Source organism: Marmota marmota, unplaced genomic scaffold (genome assembly GCF_001458135.2).
Source record: "Marmota marmota marmota unplaced genomic scaffold, marMar, whole genome shotgun sequence".
In the NCBI taxonomy this organism is placed as follows: domain Eukaryota; kingdom Metazoa; phylum Chordata; class Mammalia; order Rodentia; family Sciuridae; genus Marmota; species Marmota marmota.
Window position 1 is genome coordinate 807,609 of NW_025999928.1, and position 23,776 is coordinate 831,384.

Consider the following 23,776-nt stretch of genomic DNA (forward strand, 5'->3'; position numbering starts at 1 on the left):
CCACTTAGCAAGGGCTCGTCTCTGAAAAAAATATAAAAAAGGGCTGAGGATGTGGCTCAGTGGGTAAGTGTTCTTGGTTCAATCCCTGGTACAAAAAAAAGTAAAAGTTTTTATTTATCATTTATTTATGTATTTTGGTACTAAGGAACTGAACCTAGAGGCACTCTACCACTGAGCTTCACCCCAGCCCTTTAAATTTTTTTAAATTTTATTCTGAGACAGGGTCTTGCTAAGAGGCTGAGGCTGGCCTTAAACTTGGGTCTGCTTGCCTCAGCTTCTCACATTGCTAGAATCACAAGTGTGTACCATCATGCCCAGATAAGGAAAAAAATTTTAAGTGAGATGGGATAATCAATTTTCTTGTCTCCATAACCTTTACAACCTTCTCTTAACATCAAAGCAAAATTGTACAAATAATTATATAATATAAAAATGCAGTTTTCTTTGGATCAGTTTGCTTAGGGTCAATAATATATGCACCGTGTACGATGAAATGGAATTCCTTCCATATCTTCCCTATGGTCACGGGCATAGTCCCATAAGTAAAAATCCAGAAGAATGGAATTGATCTCTCCATTAGGCTTTTCACCCTTTTTTTCAATAAGTTCCAGAAGACAATCCCGGATCAATTCAACACACCACAGGGAGCACCCTCTGATTTCCACCTCCTGCTTATCCCCATATGAAAGCATTTCTCCTGCAAGGGTTAAAAAAATGGAGAGAAAAAAAAATATTTTCTAAACTCAGACATTAGTGCAAAATTACAAATTTATATTTCACAAGGACTGGATGGCTTGTTTCTCTCAATATTCCCAGGACCTAGAATAGCAAGCACCTTGCACATACTTGCTCCCTAAATAAACATTTGTTATTGAAGATGAAATAATTCTAAATTTAAAAATATGACAGCAAGCCGGCCTCAGTGGCACACGCCTGTAATCCCAGCAGCTTGGGAGGTTGAGGCAGGAGGATCGTGAGTTCAAAGCCAGCTGCAGCAAAAGTGAGGTGCTTAAGCAACTCGGTGAGACCCTGTCTCTAAATGAAATACAAAAGAGGGCTGGGGATATGGCTCAGTGGTTGAGTGCTCCTGAGTTCAATTCCCAGTATCTATCTATCTATCAATCAATCAATCAATAAAATAAAATATGACAGCAAAAAAAAAAAAAAGAGAGAACAGAAAAGAAAAAAGAAAGAATAAAAGGAAAGAGAAAAGATGAAAACAAGTCTGATTTTTTTTAGGGGTTGGGAATATAGCTCAGTTGGTAGAAAGCTTGCCTAGCATGCATGTAGCCCAGAGTTCCATCCCCAGCACCACAAATAATAATAAATCAACAAATAAAAAATAAAAAATGATTATTTATTTATAATTATTGATTTATTAGTAACATATTATTAAGTTATTAGTAACCACAAATAATAAATTAAATTGTTAATTATTTAATAATTTGATAATTATTAGATCATTTAACAATTATTAATTATATAAATAATTATAGATTATTAAATTAATAATTATTTGTGGTTATTATTAATTTATTATTATTATTATTTTTAAAGGATTTAAAAGTGGGTTACCAGGGAAAAAAATACTATTTCAAATTTTGAAAGACTCTGTGGCCCAATAAACAGGATCTTTCTCCCTTAGCTGGCTGAATACTGTCTTGGGGACATCATAGGTGCATCAGGAAAAATGCAGGATATCAAAGTTGTTAACCTGAGCATAGAAAATCATCACTGTTGTTTGGATTCGGGATCCTTGAGTTAGCTCTGCCTGAATATGGAGCTACAATCTTACGTAAGACCCCCAGTCTATTCAGTACCTATCTCCAGGATATATCTAATTCTGAAGGGTGGGCATTGGCTGCCACTGAGAATACAGTACAGTTCATCAACTCAAATGCCTACGGGGATCAGACATTGTAAACTGCCTAAAGTACTGTTCAGGCCAAACAAAATACACCTACAGGCTATATTTGGCTTCTGGCCACCAATCTGCAATCTTGCACAGAGTTTTACAATATACATGAAGCCCTGTCATTCACCAAAAGCTGGGGAGAGGCAAGGAAGATTCCTAAGAATCTTTAGAAGGAGGAAGGTCATGCCAACACCTTAATTTTAGATTGCTGGCCTCCAGAACATTTCTGTTATTCTGTTATTTAGTCTCCCAAAGCAGCAGGATTACAAATGTGCACCACCAAGCACGGCTCAAAGAAATGTATTGTTTGTTTTAAAATAATTTTTACACAAACTTCAACACAATTTACCTATTTTATATACAATAATAGCCCAGTCTTTTTTTTTGGTACTGAGGATTGAATTCAGGGACACTCAATCACTGAGCCACATTCCCAGCCCCCCTTTTTTTTTTTTTTAATTTAAATTCAGAGACAGGATCTGGCTAAGTTGGCCAGGCTAAGTTGCCACCTTTTTGTCTCAGCCTCCCAAGTAGCTAAGATTTCAGACATGACTCACCATGTCTGGCTATGCCCCCAGTCTTGATATCAAAAATTATATCTGGGGATGGGGGATATAGCTCAGTTGATAGAGCACTTGCCTCGAATGTGCAAGGCCCTGGGTTCAATCCCCAGCACCACAAAAACAAAACAGCTACTTGGGAGACTGAGGATTGCAAGTTTGAGACCAGTCTTGGCAACTTAGTGAGACCATGTCTCCAAAGGGGGAAAAAAAAATATCCAGTAATGTTGAATAGACAAGAGTAGAGAAGGGAGTCATTTGTGCAAGATAAAGATAAATCAGTGGGGATGATGTTACAGCCTTCTGACTCAAAGTTCTGTAAATATTACCTATCTCTCATTCCACCCTTTATATTAATATGCAGTGTCCTCTTCAGCTAAATTAATGCTCCTCAAATATTACACCTATACTGTATATCTCCTTGTACCATAAATTTAGGTTTATTTTATTAGGCTCTTGTAATGTTCCAATAGCACAATTTTCAACAATATCCACACTTCATAGTATAAACAAGAAGAGCCATTTTTCCTATATTTCAATTGCCCTTACATTTTTCTTCACATATATTTTTAACAATAGTGCCTTTTCTTTTTAAGTAGAGTTTTTTTGTGAAAGAAACTAAACAGATTTAACAACAATGTATAGAATAACAAATAATGAGCTAAAGTTGCAAACCTTTAAGAAGCTTCTTCAGTAGTTCATTAGAGTATTTCAGGGCTCCAAGGTAAACAAGAATCTGAGGTAATCTATAGTCAGCAAACATAGTGATACTGGAGATATCCTTAAAGAAGCCATCTCCTTTTCCTTCTAACACACTCCATGTGTCTGCCACAAGGATTTGGGCTCGTTTATAAAAAGAAATTCTTTTCCCCTGATGAATGGAGAAGATATAAATGTTACCAGGGCATCTGAAAGCTTTATAAATGCTATTTTTTTAAATATTTATTTTTTAGTTATAGGTGGACACATATCTTTATTTTATTTTTATGTGGTGCTGAGGATCGAACCCAGTGCCTCATGCGTGCTAGGTGAGCACTCTACCTCTGAGCCAAAATCCCAGCTCTTATAAATGCTATTTTTAAAAAGACACATGTGCCAGGTGCCATGGTACACACCTGTAATCCCAGCAACTTGGGAGGCTAAAGCAGGAGGATCACAAGTTTGAGGTCAATCTCAGAAATTTAGTGAGGCCCTAAGCAATCGAGTGACACCCCCATCTCAAAAAAATAAATAACTTAAAAAATAAAAAAGGCTATGAATGTAGCTAGCTGAATGATAAAGTGCTCCTAAGTTCAATCCCCAATATAAAAAAAAAAGAAGAAGAAGAAGAAGAAGCCGGGTGCAGTGGCGCACACCTGTAATCCCAGTGGCTTGGGAGGCTGAAGCAGGAGGATTTCGAGTTCAAAGCCAGCCTCAGCAATTTAGTGAGGCACTGAGCAATTCAGTGCTTAGTGATACTTAAGAGATGCTGTCTCTAAGTAAAATTACAAAATAGGGCTGGGGATGTGTATCAGTGGTCGAGTTCCCCTGAGTTCAATCCTCAGTACCCGCCCCCCCAAAAGAAAAAAGTTGTTTCTTCAAGAGCAGAATAGTCTTGCTTTTAGAATTTATAGAAAACAGGACAGGGATTGTGGCTCAGTGGTACAGTTTTTACCTAGCATGCATGAGGAACTGGGTTCAAACCTCAGCACCACATAAAAATTAAATAAATAAATAAATATATAAAAGAATTTATAGAAAACAAAAGAATCTAACATAGTTATCTCTCTTACTCAAAATTTGCTTCCTATTTCAAAGAACATAAAATATAAATTATGTAATCCCGGTACTATTTGGTATTGTTTTTCAATAACATTACTTCATATGCATATTTTAGTTTCACTATAATTCAACTTTTTTTTTTTTTCAGTACTGGAAATTGACCCCAGTGTTACTTTATCACATTACATTCAAGCCCTTCTTATTTTTTTAAGATGAGTTGTCACTAAATTGCCCAAGCTGGCCTTTACTTGTGATCCTTCTGCCTGAGCCTCCTGAGTAATTCAGGTTACAGGCATGAGCCACATCACCTGACCCCAACTAGTTATTATTTTTAACATGTAGATAGTAGTTTTTTGAAAAGTTTAAAACTTTAGTTTAAATATGTGTGTGTGTGTGTGTGTGTGTGTGTGTGTCTGTATCTGATTGCAACATAATTCATGTTAACTTTTTCTTATGGGGGAGGGGTACTTGGGATTGAACCCAGAGATGCTTTACCTCAGAGCCCAAAACCCTGATCCTTTTTATTTTTTATTCACTTGCTGGCTTGGAACTTGTGATCTTCCCGCCTTAGCCTCCTGATCACTGGGATTACAGGTGTGCACCACCATGCCCAGCAAGAATTCTTCAGTGTGTTTGTTGTTGTTACACTTGGGAAATTTTTCGTAAAACCTTATGAGCACTCATGAGAAATGGTTCCTGTGTCAATATTCATTTTAAAATGCATCTGCCTTGGGCTGGGGATGTGGCTCAAGCGGTAGCGCACTTGCCTGGCATGCGCAGGGCACTGGGTTCGATCCTCAGCACCACATAAAAATAAAGATGTTGGGTCCACCGAAAACTAAAAAATAAAAATATTTAAAAATTCTCTCTTTAAAATAAATAAATAAAATGCATCTGCCTTAAAATTAATCAACTTCTTGGTAAATGAAATAGAAACTCTACAAAAATAATTCACATGGGGCTGGGGCTGTAGCTCAGTGGTAAAGCACTTGCCTCACATGCGTGAGGCACTGGGTTCAATCCTCTGTATCATGTAAAAATAAGTAAAGATACTGTATGTTCATCTACAACTAAAAAAATATTTAAAAAAAAAATTCACCTTTCGCCACAAAACAAAAAAGACAACTTGTAAGTAAACAAACTACACAGTGCTCTCAATTCATTCCATCCTAAAGTCATGTTAATTTTTAATCCTGATCCTTGCTATACTACAACCATGTTGATTTTGGAATACATGGATTACCAGCCACATGACTGGCAGATGGATTTCTTTTACATACTGTTCATCATAATTAGCCTCAATGATGGACCAAGGAACTTGATTCATAATTTCTGAAATGACATACTTTGAAGACAAAGATGAATTTCAAAGTAACCTTTGCATTATCAAAATAAAACAGAATGGAATTCAGCAGTGGCCTACAGACTCTGTTCTAGGAACTGCCTCTCTGCCCCATCCATTCCCAGCAGCAGTACTGAGCTGGTCATAATCTGTGCCAGTTCAATCAGTTTTTGTCCAGGAGTTTTAGAATTGGCATGGAGAAAAAGTATCTCTCTCCTTCTTTCTGTCCAGTGGCCAAAGAAATAAGATGCAAATAATGCAAAGACATTAACCTTTAGTTTTTTCACTGCATGGAGAAAGTTAGTCTATAGATACATGGAGTTAACAGAGGCAAAGATGAGAGGCTGAATGCTGCTGGCATTTGAATCCCTAATCTGGTATGTTCCTATCCCAAACACCCATCTAAAGATTCTTGCTTAAGTTTTTTCTAGTTTTGTATGTGTGTGTGTGACCTGCAATTTAAAAAATCTTGGCTGGACATGGTGGTGTACACCTGTAATCCCAGTGGCTTGGCAGGAGGATCACAAGTTCAAGGCCAGCCTCAGCAATTTAATGAGGCCCTAAAAGATTTAGCAAGACCCTCTCTCAAAATAAAAAATAAAAAGGGCTGTGGCTCAGTGGTTAAGCATCCCTGGTGTTCAATCCCCAGCATTTAAAAAAAAAAATTAACTTTTTGTACAATAAACAAATAATATTGTGAAAGCATACTGTGTATGAAAAAGAAAATACATAGTGTATATATATATATATACACTATGTATATATATATGTATATATATATATGTATGTATGTATATATATATATATACATATATATATATATATATATATATGTATATATATATATACACTATGTATATATATGGATATACACTGAACTTTGCAAGAAATTGTTTGTTTTACTGGGGATTGAACCCAGGGACACTTTACCACTGAACTACATCACCAGTCCTTTTTTTAATTTTTTTTATTCGAGACAGGTTTCATTACCATCCTCCTGCCTCAGCCTCTCCAGTTGCTGTGATTTCAGGCGTTTACCACCACACCTGGTGTAAGCTTTTATTCTTAAAATGAATTCTGGAAGAAAAAGAATTAATACTGAGAGAACTATTAAAACTTCTTAAATGCTAAACAAACAAACAAACAAACAAACAAACAAAAACACACCTCAAACTGAGTCACATCTCTATATGAAGGAAAATTTTCAACGACCAAGTGCATTAACTTCTGTGCACTTTTTTCACTTTTTCTGATACAATTAATAAAAGAGCCTCCAAACTTCTCCAGTAGAATTTTCCCTGTTTCATTGAGAATCCGATGCCTCTCTTCTATCAAAGGCATGGATACATCTGTGTCGGAACGAAATATATGCTGAACCTGATCCAGGGTCACTGTGGCATAGTAGGAGGCACTAGTTATTGGTATTCCTTTAGAGAGAAAATATTAAAAAAAAATCAGAGGAACAATGTCATGCTTTGAGAATTCAGCAGACCCTTGGTTTTATAACATGCAATTATGTAAAACCAAGTGCTGCAGAAATGCATTAGAAGTGCATAAAATAGCAATCAAAAGCAAAACCTTCATTTTCTACTACTTATTCCCCATTTCTAACTATTGCAATGTAACATCACATGCATTTTGACTACGTTTCATAATATCTGTCCCTTTGTTCTTCAGGTGTCACTAAAGTGGCATTCTTTTTCTTATGGTGAGATACTAAAAGCATGTTATTTTCCATTGAATATGCTTCTTCTCTTGCTTTTATATTAAGCAGAGAGACTAACAAGGAAGAACTTCAAGATCGCCCTAACATAATTCTAACACCCAACCCGCTCCTTGACACCCGCCCCTGAACCCCCCACCCCCGTCCCAGAGAACTAAAACCTCAAAGGCTGCCGGGTCCAACCGCGAGCAGGACACCAACCTTCGTCCAGGGCTCTGTTAACTGCGGCGCACAGGGACCAGTACCCACTGTAGGTTTTCCCCTTGTACGTTACCAGACACTTGTGCTCATCCCGCTCCGACCAAAAGGAGAAGTTGAGCGTGTCTACCACAAACACCCAGTTGACCGCGGCCTCATCGGCGGCCCTGGGGTTCAGCTCGTGAAGAGTTTTCCACCCTTCCACGCGTAACTCCGGCCCCGAGGCCTTGGCAAGCAGCAGTTCGGCCACCCTCCGCACGCCTTCGCTATCAATGAACACATCCTGACTATTTTCTGCAATAAATCTAGCGGACTCTCTAGGAGTTAGGAGGACGTCCATTCCGTCCCTCTCCTTTACTACTGGGAATGACGCTTTGGACTTTGGGTCCGCCAAACTCTTCCCCCTCTACAGAGGACAAAGTCCTGGGTCCCGCCCTCCCCGAGAGTGGCAAGGAGAACTGCGAGCAGACCAGTTGCAGGCTCCCTCCCCTAGCACTCTCAAGACAAGGAACCGTGGAAACCGTGAGGCCAGGCGCAGGGTAGAGGCCACAGGCACTTCCGGGAAAGTGGCCCCACTTACTTTCGCTCGGGCGCGCGCCCAGGCCTCGCTTCCGGTTCTGAAGGTCCGGAAACCGTCTGGAAGGGTACGTCGCGCGCCGGCAGGGAGTCGCCCACCCTCGGACGTGAGGCTCCGCCATTTTGTGCCTCCTTCCACACCCGCTTTAGCCGGGTGGGACACGAACGCTGGGGTTCGCCGCCCTTTCGGGTAGCGTTTACTCTAACTGTTGTACCGCGATGCTCTCACCTGGCTCCCGCCCCATTTTTTTCCCCGTGGGTCAAAATCTGGGTGAGATGCCCTCGGCGCCACCCCGCATCTCGGTTCCTTGGCTGCGACAAGCATCGTGGCAGTCGATCTGACTTACCTGGACCCAGTCATCCCCAGTTCGTTCGATACCGAGCTGCGGTTCCCCTTTCCCAGTCCCTAGGCAGGGGGCTCCCTTCTTTTACTGAATTCCTGGCCTATTTGGAGGCCTGATAAACATTTAGGATTAGTTGGAAGGCTTGGGAAAACAGATGAGGACACAAATGTATTAAATTGTTAACGTTTTATGCCTGTGCTTAATTACTAAATCTCAATCTCGTCGGGGTAATGATAGAGCGGCTGTAGTGATTCCCGTTTTGCAAATGAAGCTGGATGGTTTCGGTAATCTGCCGCCATCCCAGCAATGATTATGGCTGAGGCTCAACGCTTGGTTAATCAGTCTTCCCAAGTGAAGGGCATTATATGAGTCCATTACCAATACCATTCTAGTAATAACTATCGATGGCCCTACTGAGGAGACATAGGGCTGGGGATATAGCTCAGTTGGTAGAGTGCTTGCCTTGCATGCACAAGGCCCTGGGTTCATCCCCAGCACCCCCCAAAAAAAGTTTACTGAGGAGACATTAATAAATGAAAAAAGTATTACCTTTGAACTTTATTAGCTGGGCCCGTTGTTGCACACCTGTAATCTCAGTTTCTCGGGAGGCTGAGACAAGAGGATTGCAAACTCAAGCCGAGCCTCAGAAGTTTAGCAAGACCCTGTCTCAAAATTTTAAAAAAAGGGCCGGGGATATAGCTCTGGTACAAGGCCCCTGGATTAAATCTTCATGTAAGGAAAAAAAAAAAAAAGAAAAACATCAACAGCAGCAAAACAAAAACAACCTCTTCATTAACAGATATAGGAGTCAATTTAATGATGATCCAAATTAACCTGGTGAATAACCCGGCTCAGCCCTTTTTGGTTTTGAGATAGGGTCTCATTATCCAGGCTGGCCTCGATTTTTGTGATTCTCCTTCCTTCTCGACCTACCACATTAGCTGAGATTATTGGTGTGTGCCACAGCACTGGATTGAAGTAATCCTCTAAGTAATCTCTAAACTTGCATTTTAAAGGTTAACAAAGAAGTATGATTCTGTGTTTCTATCACATTTCCCCCCTCCCAAATAGTATCCAAATTAGATTATTACAGTCATCAAGAGAACCATCATTGGGCTGGGATTGTAGCACAGTGGTAGAGTGCTTGCCTAGCATGTGTGAGGCACTGGATTCAATCCTCAGCACCACATAAAAATAAAATAAAGGTCCATCAATAACTAAAAAACAATTTAAAAAAAAGAGAACCATCATTCTCAGGAGCTAAATTAAATGTCAAGCTCTTGGCAACAATTGTTGCTATATCTTCAGTTTTCTGTAATGAATAGGCTATGGCAGGTAACTAAAGAAATAGAGGGTTTATGAGGTATTGTTGAGGAAAAGTTGTAAAGGTTGGTTAGAGGCGAGGCACAGTAGCACACGCCTAAAATCCCAGCAGTTAGGGAGGCTGAGGCAGGAGGATCTCAAGTTCAAAGCCAGACTCAGCAGTTTAGTGAGGCTCTAAGCAATTCAGTAAGACCCTGTCTCTAGATAAAATACAAAAAAGGGCTGGGGATGTGGCTCAGTAGTTAAGTGCCTCTTGGTTCAATCCCCAGTACCAAAAAAAAAAAAAAAAAAGTTTGCTAGAGCTATGGATGGACAATAGACACTGCTAGAGGAGAAAGTGTAGTTTCTCTTATATGTAGATGGACTTATTTAGAAAAGTAACATTATAGGACACAACTAATTTGCTTCCCTTGTGTTACCTTTTTATCACTGTGACCAAAATACCCTCCCTATAAGAACAACTTAAAGGAGAAAAAATGTATTTTGGCTCATGGTTTCAGAAGTTCTGACCATGAATTTCTGACTATAGTGGTCTTGAGTTCATTCTTCTGGGCCCAAGGTGAGGGAGAACAGCATGGTGGAGGATGTGACAGAGGATTGCTACTCCATTCATGGCAGCCAGGAAGGAAAGAGGAGAAGAAAGGGAGAGAAAGGGTGCAGGGAGGGAGAATGAGAGAGAAAGAAATATACTAAACAAAAAATCATTTGAACAGTTACGAAAAGTTCACAGGGTGGAAGAAAGGGCAGGACAACCAGACTCAAAAACAGAAACCAAGCAGTTTTAGACTATTGAAAACAGTAACTGCTTGAAGTTCTCTCATAGTAGAGCTGCTGAAAAATACTGTAATTATTACAACTTGCTTGCATCATTCTGCCAAGATTGGAAAAAGAGACTGATTGGCCAAACCTATGTCTTTACCTTTTGGGTAGTAGAGGCCCTTCAAGGACTAGGATTGCTCTCTTTCATGCAACGGGAAAAGAAAAATTCCACAGAAAAACGTGTGAGAAACTGAAGCTATATTTTTAATAAAATTGTAATTCATCCCTTTGGCATTCAAACAGTTTTGCTCTCATACATATACTTTCAAAAAACGTCCTGCCTAGGGTGGGAGGGAAAGGGAAGGGGAAAGGGATTAGCAAGGATGGTGGAATATGATGGTCATCATTATACAAAGTACATGTATGAAGACTTGAATTGGTGTCAACATACCTTATATACAGAGATATGAAAAATTGTGGTATATATATATGTATTAAGAATTGTAATGAAAAAAAGTACATATATAATGGCATAAATTGACGTAAATGTTCATGCTTAGATACGAAAAATTATGCTCTATATGTATAATAAGGATTGTAATGCATTCCACTGTTGTCATGTATTTAAAAAAAAAAAAGTCCTGCCTAATATAACACAATTATTCCATTTATTTATTTATTCATACATACATACTGGGGATTGAGCCCAGCCAGGTACACCCTTCCACTATGCTACAGCCCAAAGCCCCCCCTTTAAAATTTTTTTTTTTAGTTATAGGACACAATATCTTTATTTATGTTAATATGGTGCTGAGGATTGAACCCAGTGCCTCACATGTGAGGCAAATGCTCTGTCTCTGATCCACAAACCCAGCCCCACAGCCCCAAGCCCTTTTTATTTTTTATTCTGAGATAGGGTGTCTTGCTAAACTTCCCTGAACTTGACATCCTCCAGTCCTCCTGCCTGACCCTCCTGAGTTTCTTGGGCCACCAAGTCCAATTCTGAAACAATTTTGAAAGGTTTTGGTGACTATAACTTTTATTTCCCTTACACTTAATAAATTTGGGAATTTAGAGATGAATATGAATTTGAAGGACCAGGGAAAAAATGGAGGATAAACTATTGGGTGAGAAGACGGGAAATTCTCATGGATTCTAGACAAAAAGTGAGGTAGGGATTAGAGAAGTTTGAAGTCATAAGGTAGTGGCATACTAATATATAATCCTGTTGATGGTGTCTGTTACTCGGTTTGCAAAGAGGGGAACCCATCTCCATGAAACATTGGCATTTTTAATTTATTTTGGTACCAGGTATCGAACCCAGGGTTGCTTTACCACTGAGCTACATCTCCATCCTTTTTGAGACAGTCTTGCTAAATTGCTAAGACTGACCTCAAATTTATGATATTCCTGCCTCAGTCTCCCCAGTTAATGGAACTACAGACATGTGCCCAGTGACATCTTATTTCCCAATGTGTATTTGTACACATAATCACCTCAACTCAGATTCTCTCCATTGTAAATACAGACAAATTTATACTGTCTAGGCTTTCTCCAGTCATCTCCTTTTCCTTACATCAAATTTCTTCTCTAACTGCAAATGTTGAGGCCTGGTTGGATAAATTATGTCCATTTGTGTACACAGGCTCTGACAAGGTCTACATTTGTTCAGCTGCTGAAAGGAGCAGTCAGCAGAATTTTGGATCCCAGACAGGGACAGTGGCACATGCCTTATAATCCCAGCTCCTTGGGAGGCTGAGGCAGGAGGATGGCATGTTCAAAGTCAGTCTCAGCAACCAAGATCCTCTGCAATTTAGTAAGACCCTGTTTTTTTTGTAAGACATTTTTTAGTTGTAGTTGGATACAATATTTTTATGGGGTGCTGAGGATCAAACCCAGGGCCTCGCCTGTGCTAGGTGAGAGCTCTACCACTGAGCCACAACCCTAGCCCTGACCCTGTCTTAATATAAGGAGGAAAAGGAAAAAAAAAAAAAAAAAAGGATTGGGGATGTAGCTCTGTGATAAAGCACCTCTGGACAACTCACTCCCCAGTACAAAACAAAAAAACAATTTGGGGTTCACTTTTTTTTTTTCCTTTTTCTGGAGACTGAACCCAAAGGTGCTTATACCACTGAGCTACATCTCCAGTCCTGTTTTGAGACAGGGTCTCAATAAGTTGTTGAGGCTGGCCTGGAACTTGCTGTCCTCCTGCTTCAGCCTCCTGAGGTGTTAGCATTGCAGGCCTGTGCCACTGCATCCACGTGGAGCCCTAGATGTTGGATTTGAAATACTGGGATTTTTTTTAAAACTCTCTCTCACAGTACTATTTTTGGTATTGTTCTACCAGAGTCACCATTTCCTCCCACCCCAGCCTTTTTAAAAAAAAAAACTTTGCAGTGCAAGCAAGTGAAGGCTTATAGGTATTTTAGTGATATGTGAATCAGGAACTGCAGTTACTCTACATTATCTCCAATGTTCTCAAACATTAAACTAGAATTTTTCTAAAAGATATTTAAAGCAGGCAGAATTGCACTCTTAGGCTTAAACAAAATGGAAGCTCAACTACTAGAATTTTACCTATCACCCCTACACCAAGTTTAACTTATAAACTCCCGAAAAGTACTTCACATACACAAAACACATATTTATATATATATATATGTAACACACACACACACATATATATATAAAATTTAAGATTACTGTTATTTCCCTACAAGAGGAATGCTTCAACAGATTTTACAATGTCAATCAACCTTCTCATTCGGGTACACATCAAGTCTAGCATCATGGGAGTTTTATTTGGAAATGAATTTTGGACTATCAATACAAATGCCAAGACACTACACAAAACATCCACAGGAACTTTTTTTTTTCATTTTTTTTGAATTGTTCACAAACATTTCCTACATAATCCAACATACAACAGAGAAATGATACATCTTTTCTTTCAATTTGCATACAATGGAAAAACAAGTGTGTATATATATATTTTTTACAAAGTTTAACTAATAGACACTAGCAGGTTGACAATTTAAAGTCTATAGTTGAGAAATTATCTAAGAAAAATAATCAGAATTTATTCTGCATTAGCCACTTCCATAACCAAATGTTATCGATTAATAAAACTTGCTGCCAACCAGGCATCTGATATATACTTATATCAATTTGTAGTATTGCTCCCCACCTTGGTTCTTCACAACTAACAGAAAATTGTTGAAAAGTAGGGGCAAGCATTTGCAAAAAAACAAAAACAATCCCCAGCTTATTATAAGCATGAGTATGTGTATGATGGAATCTCTTCCCAAGCAATGGACTTTCAAACCATCAAGAAATCACCAAAACCAAATTTGCCAATATATTCTGTCTATATCCAAGAGATGCATTTATATCCAAAGAGGAGCTGAAAATCAAACTTAGTGTTTAGTTCAGGGGTGGATTGGGAAATTCAGCCACCATTGAAAAATGTCTTTAAAAAAAAAAGACCACCAAAAATAGGTTCACTAAATTTATTTTAAAAATCATAAAACGTTTCTTACAAAAGAGCATTACATTCTGCACACTGCTCTGAACAGATGCCAGGGACATGTGGACTATTGTTACTTTCCTCCCTGTCCCACCCCCCAAAATGTTTACAGTGACCACAAAGCAAGGTGCTCACAATAATTACATGGGGGGATTTTTTTTAAACCACCAACAATGAACAAAAAATAAAATTCACTCACTCTGCTGCTGTTTCAAAATTTCAATGTTAGTTTTTGCACGCCCTTCCCCCCCCCAACCCTGTTTGTAAGGAACTAAAACATTACATCTGGTGAACAGCAAAGATTTCACTACACCTCAAATGCAGAACACCTATGAAGCAGAGGAATGTTGGCTTTTTAAACAGAAGCAGATAAAAAAAAAAAGATGCAGGACTCCTTCAGTTCTTCACTAGTCTTAGAAAAACTTTCCAGAATACTGCTTCACACTATAAAAAAGAAAAAATATCTTGCATTAGAATCCTTCAACATCTGCATACTGCTTCACACTATAAAAGAAAAGAAAAAAAAAGTACGAATTAGAATTTTTGTTCGTAACATCTTAATCAACATTAAGACAATTCAATGCTAAATTAAAAAAACATGTCCATTACAACTAGAAGACTTAAAAAAAAAACCATTAGCTATCACAAATTAAAGCAATGTAAAAGTTCAAGAAAAATGATTAATAGTAAATCAGACATTAGTAGAGCAGAATTAAGAAAATGAAATTGAAAGTCGTTAATATTTGGTAGAAAAGACAAAAGAAATGCCAGTAAGGTGGGAAATGCTGCATTTTACAGCACCAATCATTTGTCCTGTAGAGGTGGCCTGTGCCATATGGCAGACTGTGATTTGTTGTCAATTTAGTTATCTAAAAACAACAAAATCACTAGTCTTCCACACAGAACTAGGCCAACATCCAATGAAGCTTCTACATTTTCTACAGGCTCTGTATAATTTATAACAAGTGGTTTTGGCAGCAGTTTTCACCAGAGAAATGAGAAGTTTGCTTGGTTAAGGCTTCTTCCAGCAAGATTAGTACTGAATGTCTTCGTTTTTTAGTAAGAAAGCAGAAGAAAATTAAGGCAAAGCTATTAGAATGTTTAGTAGGTCCCCAACTGACTGAAACACCATGGTTTCTAAAAGAAAAACAATTGAGAAGAAAAGCTTTTAAAGTTTTTAGTATGCATAAGTCAACAAAAAGCTAAACTCAAACTGACCTGTTCTGCAGCAAATACTGTGCATTCTGTATCTGGTCCTGTGTTCCTGTAATGGTAATGATCCGATCTTCGGATCCTTCTAAAGGCTCATCAATTTTGATCGAGGCTCCGGACTCATGACGGATTTGCTTAATCCGCTGACCACCTTTGCCAATAATAGATCCAGCCAACTGAAAAGATTTTTAAATACAGTATCTATGACATCTTGAAGGTACACTTACTACTTATATTTTGTACCTATTAATTTGTTCAAACGCCCCTTCCCTTAAGCTAATCAAAGTGTGGATTTAAGATGTATTCATATAACATAAGTTAATTACAGGTTCAAAACCCTTTTAAAAATTAATGGGCACTGAGTATCTACTTGACAATACTCAAAACTGCTAAGTGACATCTCACGGAAGCCCTTACAACTTTTAACGTAAACTTACGGAACGAAATAAGTAACGATCACAAAAACTATTCATTAAAATTTTCCTTAAGTAGAGATACTTACATCTTTGGGAATAGTTACTTGTGTTGTAATAATAGGTCCACCAAGATCACCATATGAGCCACGACCCCCTGCATAGGAATAATCTGATTTAAATAATGAGTATTAAGTTCACTTTAAAAGTATGAAATAATGTTTGATTTCATAAAGGAGAAAACTTACCATATCCAGAGCCACCCTAAAAATAGAAAAGAAAAAATAGACACATTACTTTGTCATCAAAACAACTCATTAATACTCAAAAATCCCTTGATTTGAAAATCAAAGCCCTCCCATGTTCTCCCTAATTTACTTCCAATAAGTAAACTTTCAGAAGACAACCCTCAGAAAAGTAATAAAAAGATTCAGGTACACGATATGCCAAGAAACAACAAAAAAATTTTAAGAGTGAAAATAAAAATTTACTGGTGAGTAGTTAAGGTATCTTAGATTACTACTAACACACTAATTCTGATACTCAACCTGTGGTTCATAAGCCATCTGCCATTCTGATGGGCTCCATGTATCTATTGCAGAGTCCCAAGTTTCATCAGCACTGAAACCAACCTGTTAGAAGATAGACAACTTATATTTGTCAGTTACTGTTTTTATATGTCCAACTATTTTTCATAACTAAACCAGACAGTGGGCAGCAATTAGATATTTGGGGTCAGAAGTAGATTCAATGAAGTCTTAATATTCCAGCTACTGAGATGTTTTAAGAACATTTTAAAATTACTAGTATTTTCATAAAAGATTATAATTTTGATTTTTAAGACCCTTACAAATCAATAGAAAAGTTCTTACCATGCCATCGTAGCGATCTCCAGGTCTTCCTCTTCTGTCATAGGCCATTAAATCTCTGCAAACAATCATGTTTATAATCTGTTTATAAAGACCACAAAAATCAAAACCCACCCCATCTAACCCAATTGAAGCTATTGTATGTTAATCTGCAAATGCACAAAACAAAACTTACCCTCCTCTAGGTGGTGGTGGTGGAGGAAGAGGAAGATTCCGAGCTCTGCTTCCACCCCGGCCACCTCGACCAGGAGGAGGAGGTGGGGGTCCTCGACGAGGGCTCATATCATCATAGTCTCTTCTAGAGGGAGGCATGGGACGCCCACCCCTACCAGGTGGCATTCTGTCGAAACCACCTCTTCCCCGCATGGGAAATCCCACTGGACGGCCACGGCGGTCATCAAACATCATCGTAAAACCACCATAATCGTATGTTTCATCATAAAAATTAGGATCATAAGGCTGTGCACGTCCTTTGATGGGAGACTAAAAACAAAAATATAACAACCTTACAGATGAAGAAAACAGCTGTGGTTCATATCAACCCTTCTTCAACAAACTATTTTTACTAGGAGGTAGTACTTTTTACAAGAATAGGAGCACTTAGGCAAAGATAACTGTAGGAAGGAAGAGATTTAAAAAACTTTTGGCAAATCCTAAGCAAAAGTGAACTTTACTACCTGCGGGGGGATGGGGAGAATGGGATGGGGGGGACACAGCAGACTCCCTGTTCCATTTTATCTATGATAAAACTACAAATGCACATACCACAACAGACTCCATGAAATGACTAACCCGGGGGGATTGTGAGACCCACTATCTTGGGCATGAGTATAATCCATTCTAAGGTGAGGAACATGGAACAGAAAGCATGCAATCTAGTACAACTATAAGTAGCACTATAGGGTGCTACTTCAAGACCAAATCCATTTAATAGTGGAAAAAACTGCTAGGGAAAGGGCAAATAAAGACTATCAATCCAAACATTCTGAACTATATTTGTAAAAAGAAATCATTTCATGAATTGAATGTAAACAAAAATTGTTCTGAAGATACCTCAGATATAAGATCAAGGATGATCTTTATGCACTCTACAACCCTATCAGGCTTTCCTCCAATAAGAACGACTCTGTCAGTGGAATGAGGGCAGCATTCCTGGAAAAGCTTGATTGTTGTCTGAGTGTTCTATAGCAAATTTACAAAGAGAAAAAACAGTTAAGAAATAAAACACTGAAAAAGCTTCCTAGATTCATTAATTTGCATTTGAATTCAGTAATTCCTCCCAGTATTAAAATGTGACCAATTATTGTAGGATTTTGGTAATAAAGTAAAAATGGACAGGAGGTGCATGTAGAACTGCCAAAGCTTTATTATTTTAAATAGCAATAGATAAAAACAAAGTAATGCCTTTACCTCTCGAAGTTCTTTGATTTTAGCACCTTTGACCCCAATAATTCCTCCTGCCAGACTCTGATGAATCAACAGTCTCAACTCGCAGTCAAAGTCGCTTCCTTTATAGTGCTGGTACTGCGGAGGGAGAATTACAAAATTTCAGACTCATCTCAATAATTCCCCAAAACACACTTATCAGCTATAAGCACAATTTACTGTTGCAGTGAGCAACCTGAATTTATATTTCAATAACTTTACCAGTTATGTGCTTATTATCCTCAATAGCCAGGCCCAAAAAGGACATTCTGCACCACCTTAAAAAACTATTTTATTTTCAGGTCCTGCAACACCATACCCACACTGCAGCCATTTAGCATGTCGCTGTTACCACAAAATTATTATAACATTCAAATAACACCATAATAAAAATGACTGCAAAGCACTTTGCAAATGTAGTTAATTCCCACTGCAGCATGGAGCAGGGTCAACAGTGAGTTGTAAGACCATTCACGTATCATGTTTTTAAGCCTTTTTCTGTAGAGATGGGAAAAGCACACTATGTTAAAATAAAATTGATCCTATGGGCCAGGCTCCATACTTCAGTGGGGTTCAATGGCACTATGACATACATTTAAGCATTCCACAGCATCAGATTCGAGCGGGAGCTGGCTGGTTGCAGTGGGTGATGGCAACTGCAGGCCCTGAAAGTAGAAAAATAAGAGTAATAGGTTAAGTGTCTAGCGTGATCAGGCTATTGTCGCATATATTGGTAAAGCTACTATAACATCTTGCTCTATATTAAATAATGAAAAATTGCTTATCTAACAGTAAGACTATACTTCTCTACATACTTATTAAATAAATTACACAAAATTTTAACATTCTAGTTAAACACAAATAATTCCTTTTCATGATGTCCCCAATGTCTTTATAATCATAAAACACTTCCTTTAAGACTAAATCCTTTAAAATATGCTAAACCCATGGCAATGCGCAACCACAAGTTTTTCATCTTTATAAGAGTGGCCAGCTTGAATCTTTAAGTATTTCATATATAGTAATGCTGTGCATGATACAGCAGGTTCCAAGATATTGCTGCTACAAACTCATTATATCCACTTTCTTTCCCTTTCCCATTATGTCCCAATAAAACATTCTTTAAATAATCCCCTTAGTAATTGCCAAATACATCTTAAAAAAAAAAAAAAATGAGCCTACCTCTTCCAAGGTAGGGATGATTTTCTTCAGAATTTCTCCGATTGTTTCAATATCAGCACTGATACTCAATATGCTGTCAAACATCACAAATACCAGATAGTACAAAAAAGGTGGAAAAGAAAAATGAGTTCTGTGCTTGTCACCAATAGTCATACAAACTTTTAAAGAAGTAACAATTATTTAATATTCCCCATTTAAAGTAACCTATTTAGATTTTTCACATGCATTTTATTTATGCCCAATACAGACATGATAACAATATTAGGAGACTTGCAGAGAGGCAGAGAGACAGAGAGAATGGGCTTTTGGAAGGGCTCAGATTAAGTGGGCAATATATTGACCAGAACTGAAGCAGAGTTGAATATTTATGTTCCCCGCCACCAAGTTAAGGATACCCTCGCTGTTACATTGGTAAAACTGGCACACCTTCTCTTAGGCAAAGTGGGGGAATATGCAAGTGGTGAACATTGTATCTGGAATAAGGTTATGGATACCAGTTAGAAATTAGATCACTAATGGGCTCTGCAAGAAAACAAATACAAATGCAAGACAAAACAAAGACAACACAAATGAGAAGTGAAGGAAAGTGAACCAGAGTTAGCATTTCATCAGAAAAAATTATGAACAGGCAATGTTGGGAAGCAAGGTGGGCCACAAAGACAGAGCGAGAGACTATTTTGGTAACAATTTGATTTACAATGCAGCAAATATGCAACACTTGAAGCTGTGCTCCTTCCATCGAAATAAAATTAGTGGATCGTTTGGGTGGGCAACTCACGGTAAAAGTTCAGTGACAAAAAGACTTAATGGGGAAAATAAGACAGAAACTTGAAAAACAATACACCGTCTAAAGGGGATACTATTTAATTATATAAAGGCAGGTAATAAAATACATTTCTCTCTTTCTAATCAGGCAGTGAGGCATAAACTGTTGGGACATACCGCTCGGGGCCACTGCTGTCTGGGACTGAAACACTGGCATTGTACTGCATTGGTCATTGGCGTTCGTGGATGTTGGCATTGGGCATGGGCATTCAATCAGAAGTTGTCAAGTATGGTACCCGTTTGGCAACGAGCACATTTTTGGGCATAGCCAACCAGGGTTTTCACATGGGCGTTCAGGGGCGGATGGGCCAACGTCATGGTGGGCAACGCAGGGGTAAGTCGATCCAGTACATGGGCAACGGAGATATATGGCCAAAAAAACAAGGAGAGGGAAAAGGGGGAAAAGCAATAAATTTTAATTTAATACAAACTATACTCATACTCTCAATTAATGAAACAAGCTTAAGTTGTTCTGAAGACTAACACAATAATGGACTTCTCTATATCTGACCGTGGCTTAACATTTAAGGATCTTAAATGATGGTTCTAGGCTTTTTTTTTTTTTTTTAAACAAACGATGCTTCAGTAGCAGGCTGGCTCATGAGGGTAGACACAAAACCTGTCATGACTCAAAGTTTACTGAAATTCCTGAGGAAAATGGGGAATTTAATAACCCAGATAATACCAGAACATCTGGATTAAGAGGAGAGAGGTTTATAAAAGACAAAACAAAAATTCCCACACCAAAAATCCCAACTAATAAAAGACTCTTTTCCTGAGGTTTTAAAACGCATTCCTAGATCTTAAAAGGCAGGTATGTAAAATTCTAAACAAAATTTCAAGTTCAGTTTACAGTATCAAGAGGAACATACAAAGATCTGCGACCAAGAAGAGAAATGAAATACTGTCAAATAAGTACTCAACACAAAGTTATTTGCCTCAATTTTAGCAAGAAAAACATTCAGAAATGTGTACACTATGAGAAAAAAAAATCCAGAAATTTTGGTGTAGCCAAGTCCTATAAATACACTAACTTCTGATGCTGCCAATACTTAAATGTGTCTAATCACAAGAGTCAACCCACTATAAAATATGAATACTCGATTCATAGGCATTGACAAAGGTTTCCTGATTATAAGTGTTCTTTATCCATATTTAGATCATGCAACCTCAACATTAAAATCTTGGTGCTCCATGTGCAAGCTGTTAAAGAACAGATGGGTGTTTTAAAAAAAGGGAAAAGAAAAAGTTCTGGGTTCAATCAGCCACCTATGATGGTTTTGGGTAATATTGTCATGCACATGGGAAATGGTGCAATCAAGGGCTTTTACACTGTCACTATGTTATCTTGTGAGTAATTTGGTGGAATCTTATTAGAAAGTGAAAAGGTTTAGGTAAACCTTTCACCCTGCTCAATCTGAGCTTGTATAAAACAGGAACAGCAAACCTTGGAATCATCTATGTAATTAATTTTTACAAATGGCTTGTAGCTACATTGTGACTTCTAAGATGTAAACCTTTAAAAATTCTAGAAACACATAAACTGAATCTGTTTGTTCAGTAATTTAAATCTATACTTACGTCTGTCCGGAGAGCCTTAATATTCTTGCCTCCTTTCCCAATCACTGCCCCAGCATTCTGGAAAAGATGTAAAAGAAATAAAAATTATTTGGCCTACCTTTAAAAATAATCTCTACCTGTGACTTCTGAGTTTAACTAAAGCATATCCAATATATTTGAGATAGGACTAGAAACCTATCAGATCAAAATCAATCACAGAGGTGGATGACAACATGGAAACAAAGATTCTGTATGTGCTACAAACATTAAGGTTTTAAGGAATCATACCCTCCCCTTCCCACTAAAGTAGTCGGACCTGTAATTGTTCACCGCAGCAAATGCTTTCGCTGCAATTAATTGTAATCACAAAATTGAACACTTTATTCTTCATCATAAAGTTGTGAAGCTTCACCAGAATTTACCTTGATCCATTCAAATTTTCAAGAATAAAAGTTCATACCTTGCTCTGAAGCAGAATTCGTAATTCAACCATCTCATCAGTGTTTCTAGATCTTTTAAAAGCTTGCTCCTCTTCCATATCTTCTGCAGGGCGCTTACCTAGAAATTAAAATTCAGATTTCAAAGAAGGCATTCTTCTAGAAAAAGCACTATAAGGCACTACTACATAGTCTATGCTTCCTTCAGAAGTTAACACAAGCCAAGATTCTTGGGAGATTTTAGAAGTTACAAAACGCATGGAAACTTCTTGCTCATCAATAAAAGCAAAGTCATAACTGATACAAAATTTATGTAAGAGGTACCAAGAACACATTTAACTGTTAATTATAAACGACATTAAAATTAACAGAATAGGAAAATAACTAAACAAAATGTCTTCTCACCAAATTCACCATTGGTTTCAGTGTTGGGGAAGGTTTCCTCTGGCTGTTCAGTTTCCATTTTCTTGTATTAAATGGACACACCAATCTGTTGAAAAATAAAGAAACCTAGTACATATGTGGCTGTCTGGAAAATAAGCTGTTCATCTTGCCAGATTATACTCTTTAAAAAACAGAGCTTTGCTTCTACAACATACCAGTTATTATATTTCCTTGCAGAGCAAAACTGTAGTGTTCTGGGCAGGACCAATAACTGACACACTACTGCTGCAGTAGCCTATAAAAACCAACACAAATCAGTTTTTCTTCTTTTATATTACCGAATAGTAATTTCTGATCACAACACTGACTCGAATATGACAAACTACCTATTTCTAGACGCACTCTTCATTTTTGGGTCTAAAAATCCAAGGAATCTCAATTTTTGCAAAAAAGAAAAAACAATAATTTGTAACCAGGGAATTGTCCCTCACCATAGCAACTCGTTTCATTCTGTACTTTCATTAAAGCCTAAAAAAGCCTAACTCTGTGGCCTCAATTTTGCCTACCAAACATTTCATAAGATACAATGCATCTTAATAATCACAAAAGACATTAAAATTTCAAACTGCTTTTAGGCTTCTTCGTCGACTTGAAACACTATTCCCTGAAATCTGGAAAGTTTACACATGCAAATGTAAACCATATCTAACGAGATCAATCTAGTGGAGGATAAATTCTAAAACGTTGATTAAAGATCATACTCAAACTACCACTATTATTCAACAAAGCTAGTGGAGTTCTTGAACTAACACCATGACTACCAGAATATTAAATTAGGCTAAAAATTACGTAAAAATGTATCATCAGTAAAAAACTAAAAATTATACTGCCACAATGTCGAAAAGACCGGTAGACAAGACATGTGCCTCCCCCCAACCAGTGGCTAGAAACACCGGGCTGAAAGTCACAACATTTATGCCTCCTATTCTACCAAAACGTTTGTTGATGTATCACTCTCCTAACGACCAACTGAAACGACATCCCTTCAGCCCGTCAGTCAGTTCAATTCCCAGGGCAAGTAGACGATTTAGAAAGCAGACTTAATGGGGGGGGACCCCAAGAGCGTCTTTCAGTAAAGACAACGCTGCCGCGCGCGATTCATCCTTCAGGTCCTGTAACCATTTCTCAAGTCTCAGAAATTCGTTCCGTATTTGCTCGACCAGCCGAGCGCAAACATGCCTTGCCTTCCTAATCCCACCTCCCAACACCCGGACGGGCAACAGCCAAGTTAAAACTTGAAAAAGCCAGTTCAAGTAGAAGCGCCGCACCTCTCCTCACCCGGATCCGACAGGAAATGGCGGCCCGCGTAATGGCGACTACGTGCTACTAGGCGGAGCCGAGAGCGGACCCCCTCCCCCACCCACCACGCGGTCCCGAGATCT

At 38.2% G+C, this 23,776-nt stretch overlaps 2 protein-coding genes across 8 annotated transcripts in view; both read right to left on the bottom strand.

The window, feature by feature from the left end:
* CUNH9orf64 (chromosome unknown C9orf64 homolog) overlaps positions 1-8,178 on the bottom strand; it is a 14,695-nt gene extending 6,517 nt beyond the window's left edge. The window contains exons 1-4 of one of the 2 annotated variants that reach the window (XM_015506086.2): positions 7,503-8,162; positions 6,746-7,005; positions 3,151-3,346; positions 203-697 (exon numbers count right to left, since the gene is read on the bottom strand). In XM_015506086.2, the coding sequence (XP_015361572.1) occupies positions 465-697; positions 3,151-3,346; positions 6,746-7,005; positions 7,503-7,839 (1,026 nt within the window). In that variant the 5' untranslated portion in view covers positions 7,840-8,162 and the 3' untranslated portion in view covers positions 203-464. Of the gene's footprint in view, positions 1-202; positions 698-3,150; positions 3,347-6,745; positions 7,006-7,502 lie in introns of those variants that run through there. The other variant, XM_015506087.2, reaches the window with a different exon arrangement.
* Positions 8,179-13,996: 5,818 nt separating this feature from the next.
* Hnrnpk (heterogeneous nuclear ribonucleoprotein K) overlaps positions 13,997-23,776 on the bottom strand; it is a 10,680-nt gene continuing 900 nt past the window's right edge. Inside the window, exons 1-16 of one of the 6 annotated variants that reach the window (XM_048800434.1) lie at positions 23,663-23,685; positions 22,356-22,440; positions 21,974-22,071; positions 21,535-21,591; positions 20,071-20,114; positions 19,129-19,201; positions 18,540-18,611; positions 17,932-18,045; positions 17,575-17,703; positions 16,697-17,004; positions 16,525-16,579; positions 16,201-16,284; positions 15,901-15,916; positions 15,742-15,824; positions 15,246-15,415; positions 13,997-14,531 (exon numbers count right to left, since the gene is read on the bottom strand). In XM_048800434.1, the coding sequence (XP_048656391.1) occupies positions 14,498-14,531; positions 15,246-15,415; positions 15,742-15,824; positions 15,901-15,916; positions 16,201-16,284; positions 16,525-16,579; positions 16,697-17,004; positions 17,575-17,703; positions 17,932-18,045; positions 18,540-18,611; positions 19,129-19,201; positions 20,071-20,114; positions 21,535-21,591; positions 21,974-22,071; positions 22,356-22,413 (1,395 nt within the window). In that variant the 5' untranslated portion in view covers positions 22,414-22,440; positions 23,663-23,685 and the 3' untranslated portion in view covers positions 13,997-14,497. Of the gene's footprint in view, positions 14,532-15,245; positions 15,416-15,741; positions 15,825-15,900; positions 15,917-16,200; positions 16,285-16,524; positions 16,580-16,696; positions 17,005-17,574; positions 17,704-17,931; positions 18,046-18,539; positions 18,612-19,128; positions 19,202-20,070; positions 20,115-21,534; positions 21,592-21,973; positions 22,072-22,355; positions 22,441-22,549; positions 22,636-23,662; positions 23,686-23,776 lie in introns of those variants that run through there. The other 5 variants (XM_015506064.2, XM_015506063.2, XM_048800433.1 and 2 more) reach the window with 5 other exon arrangements.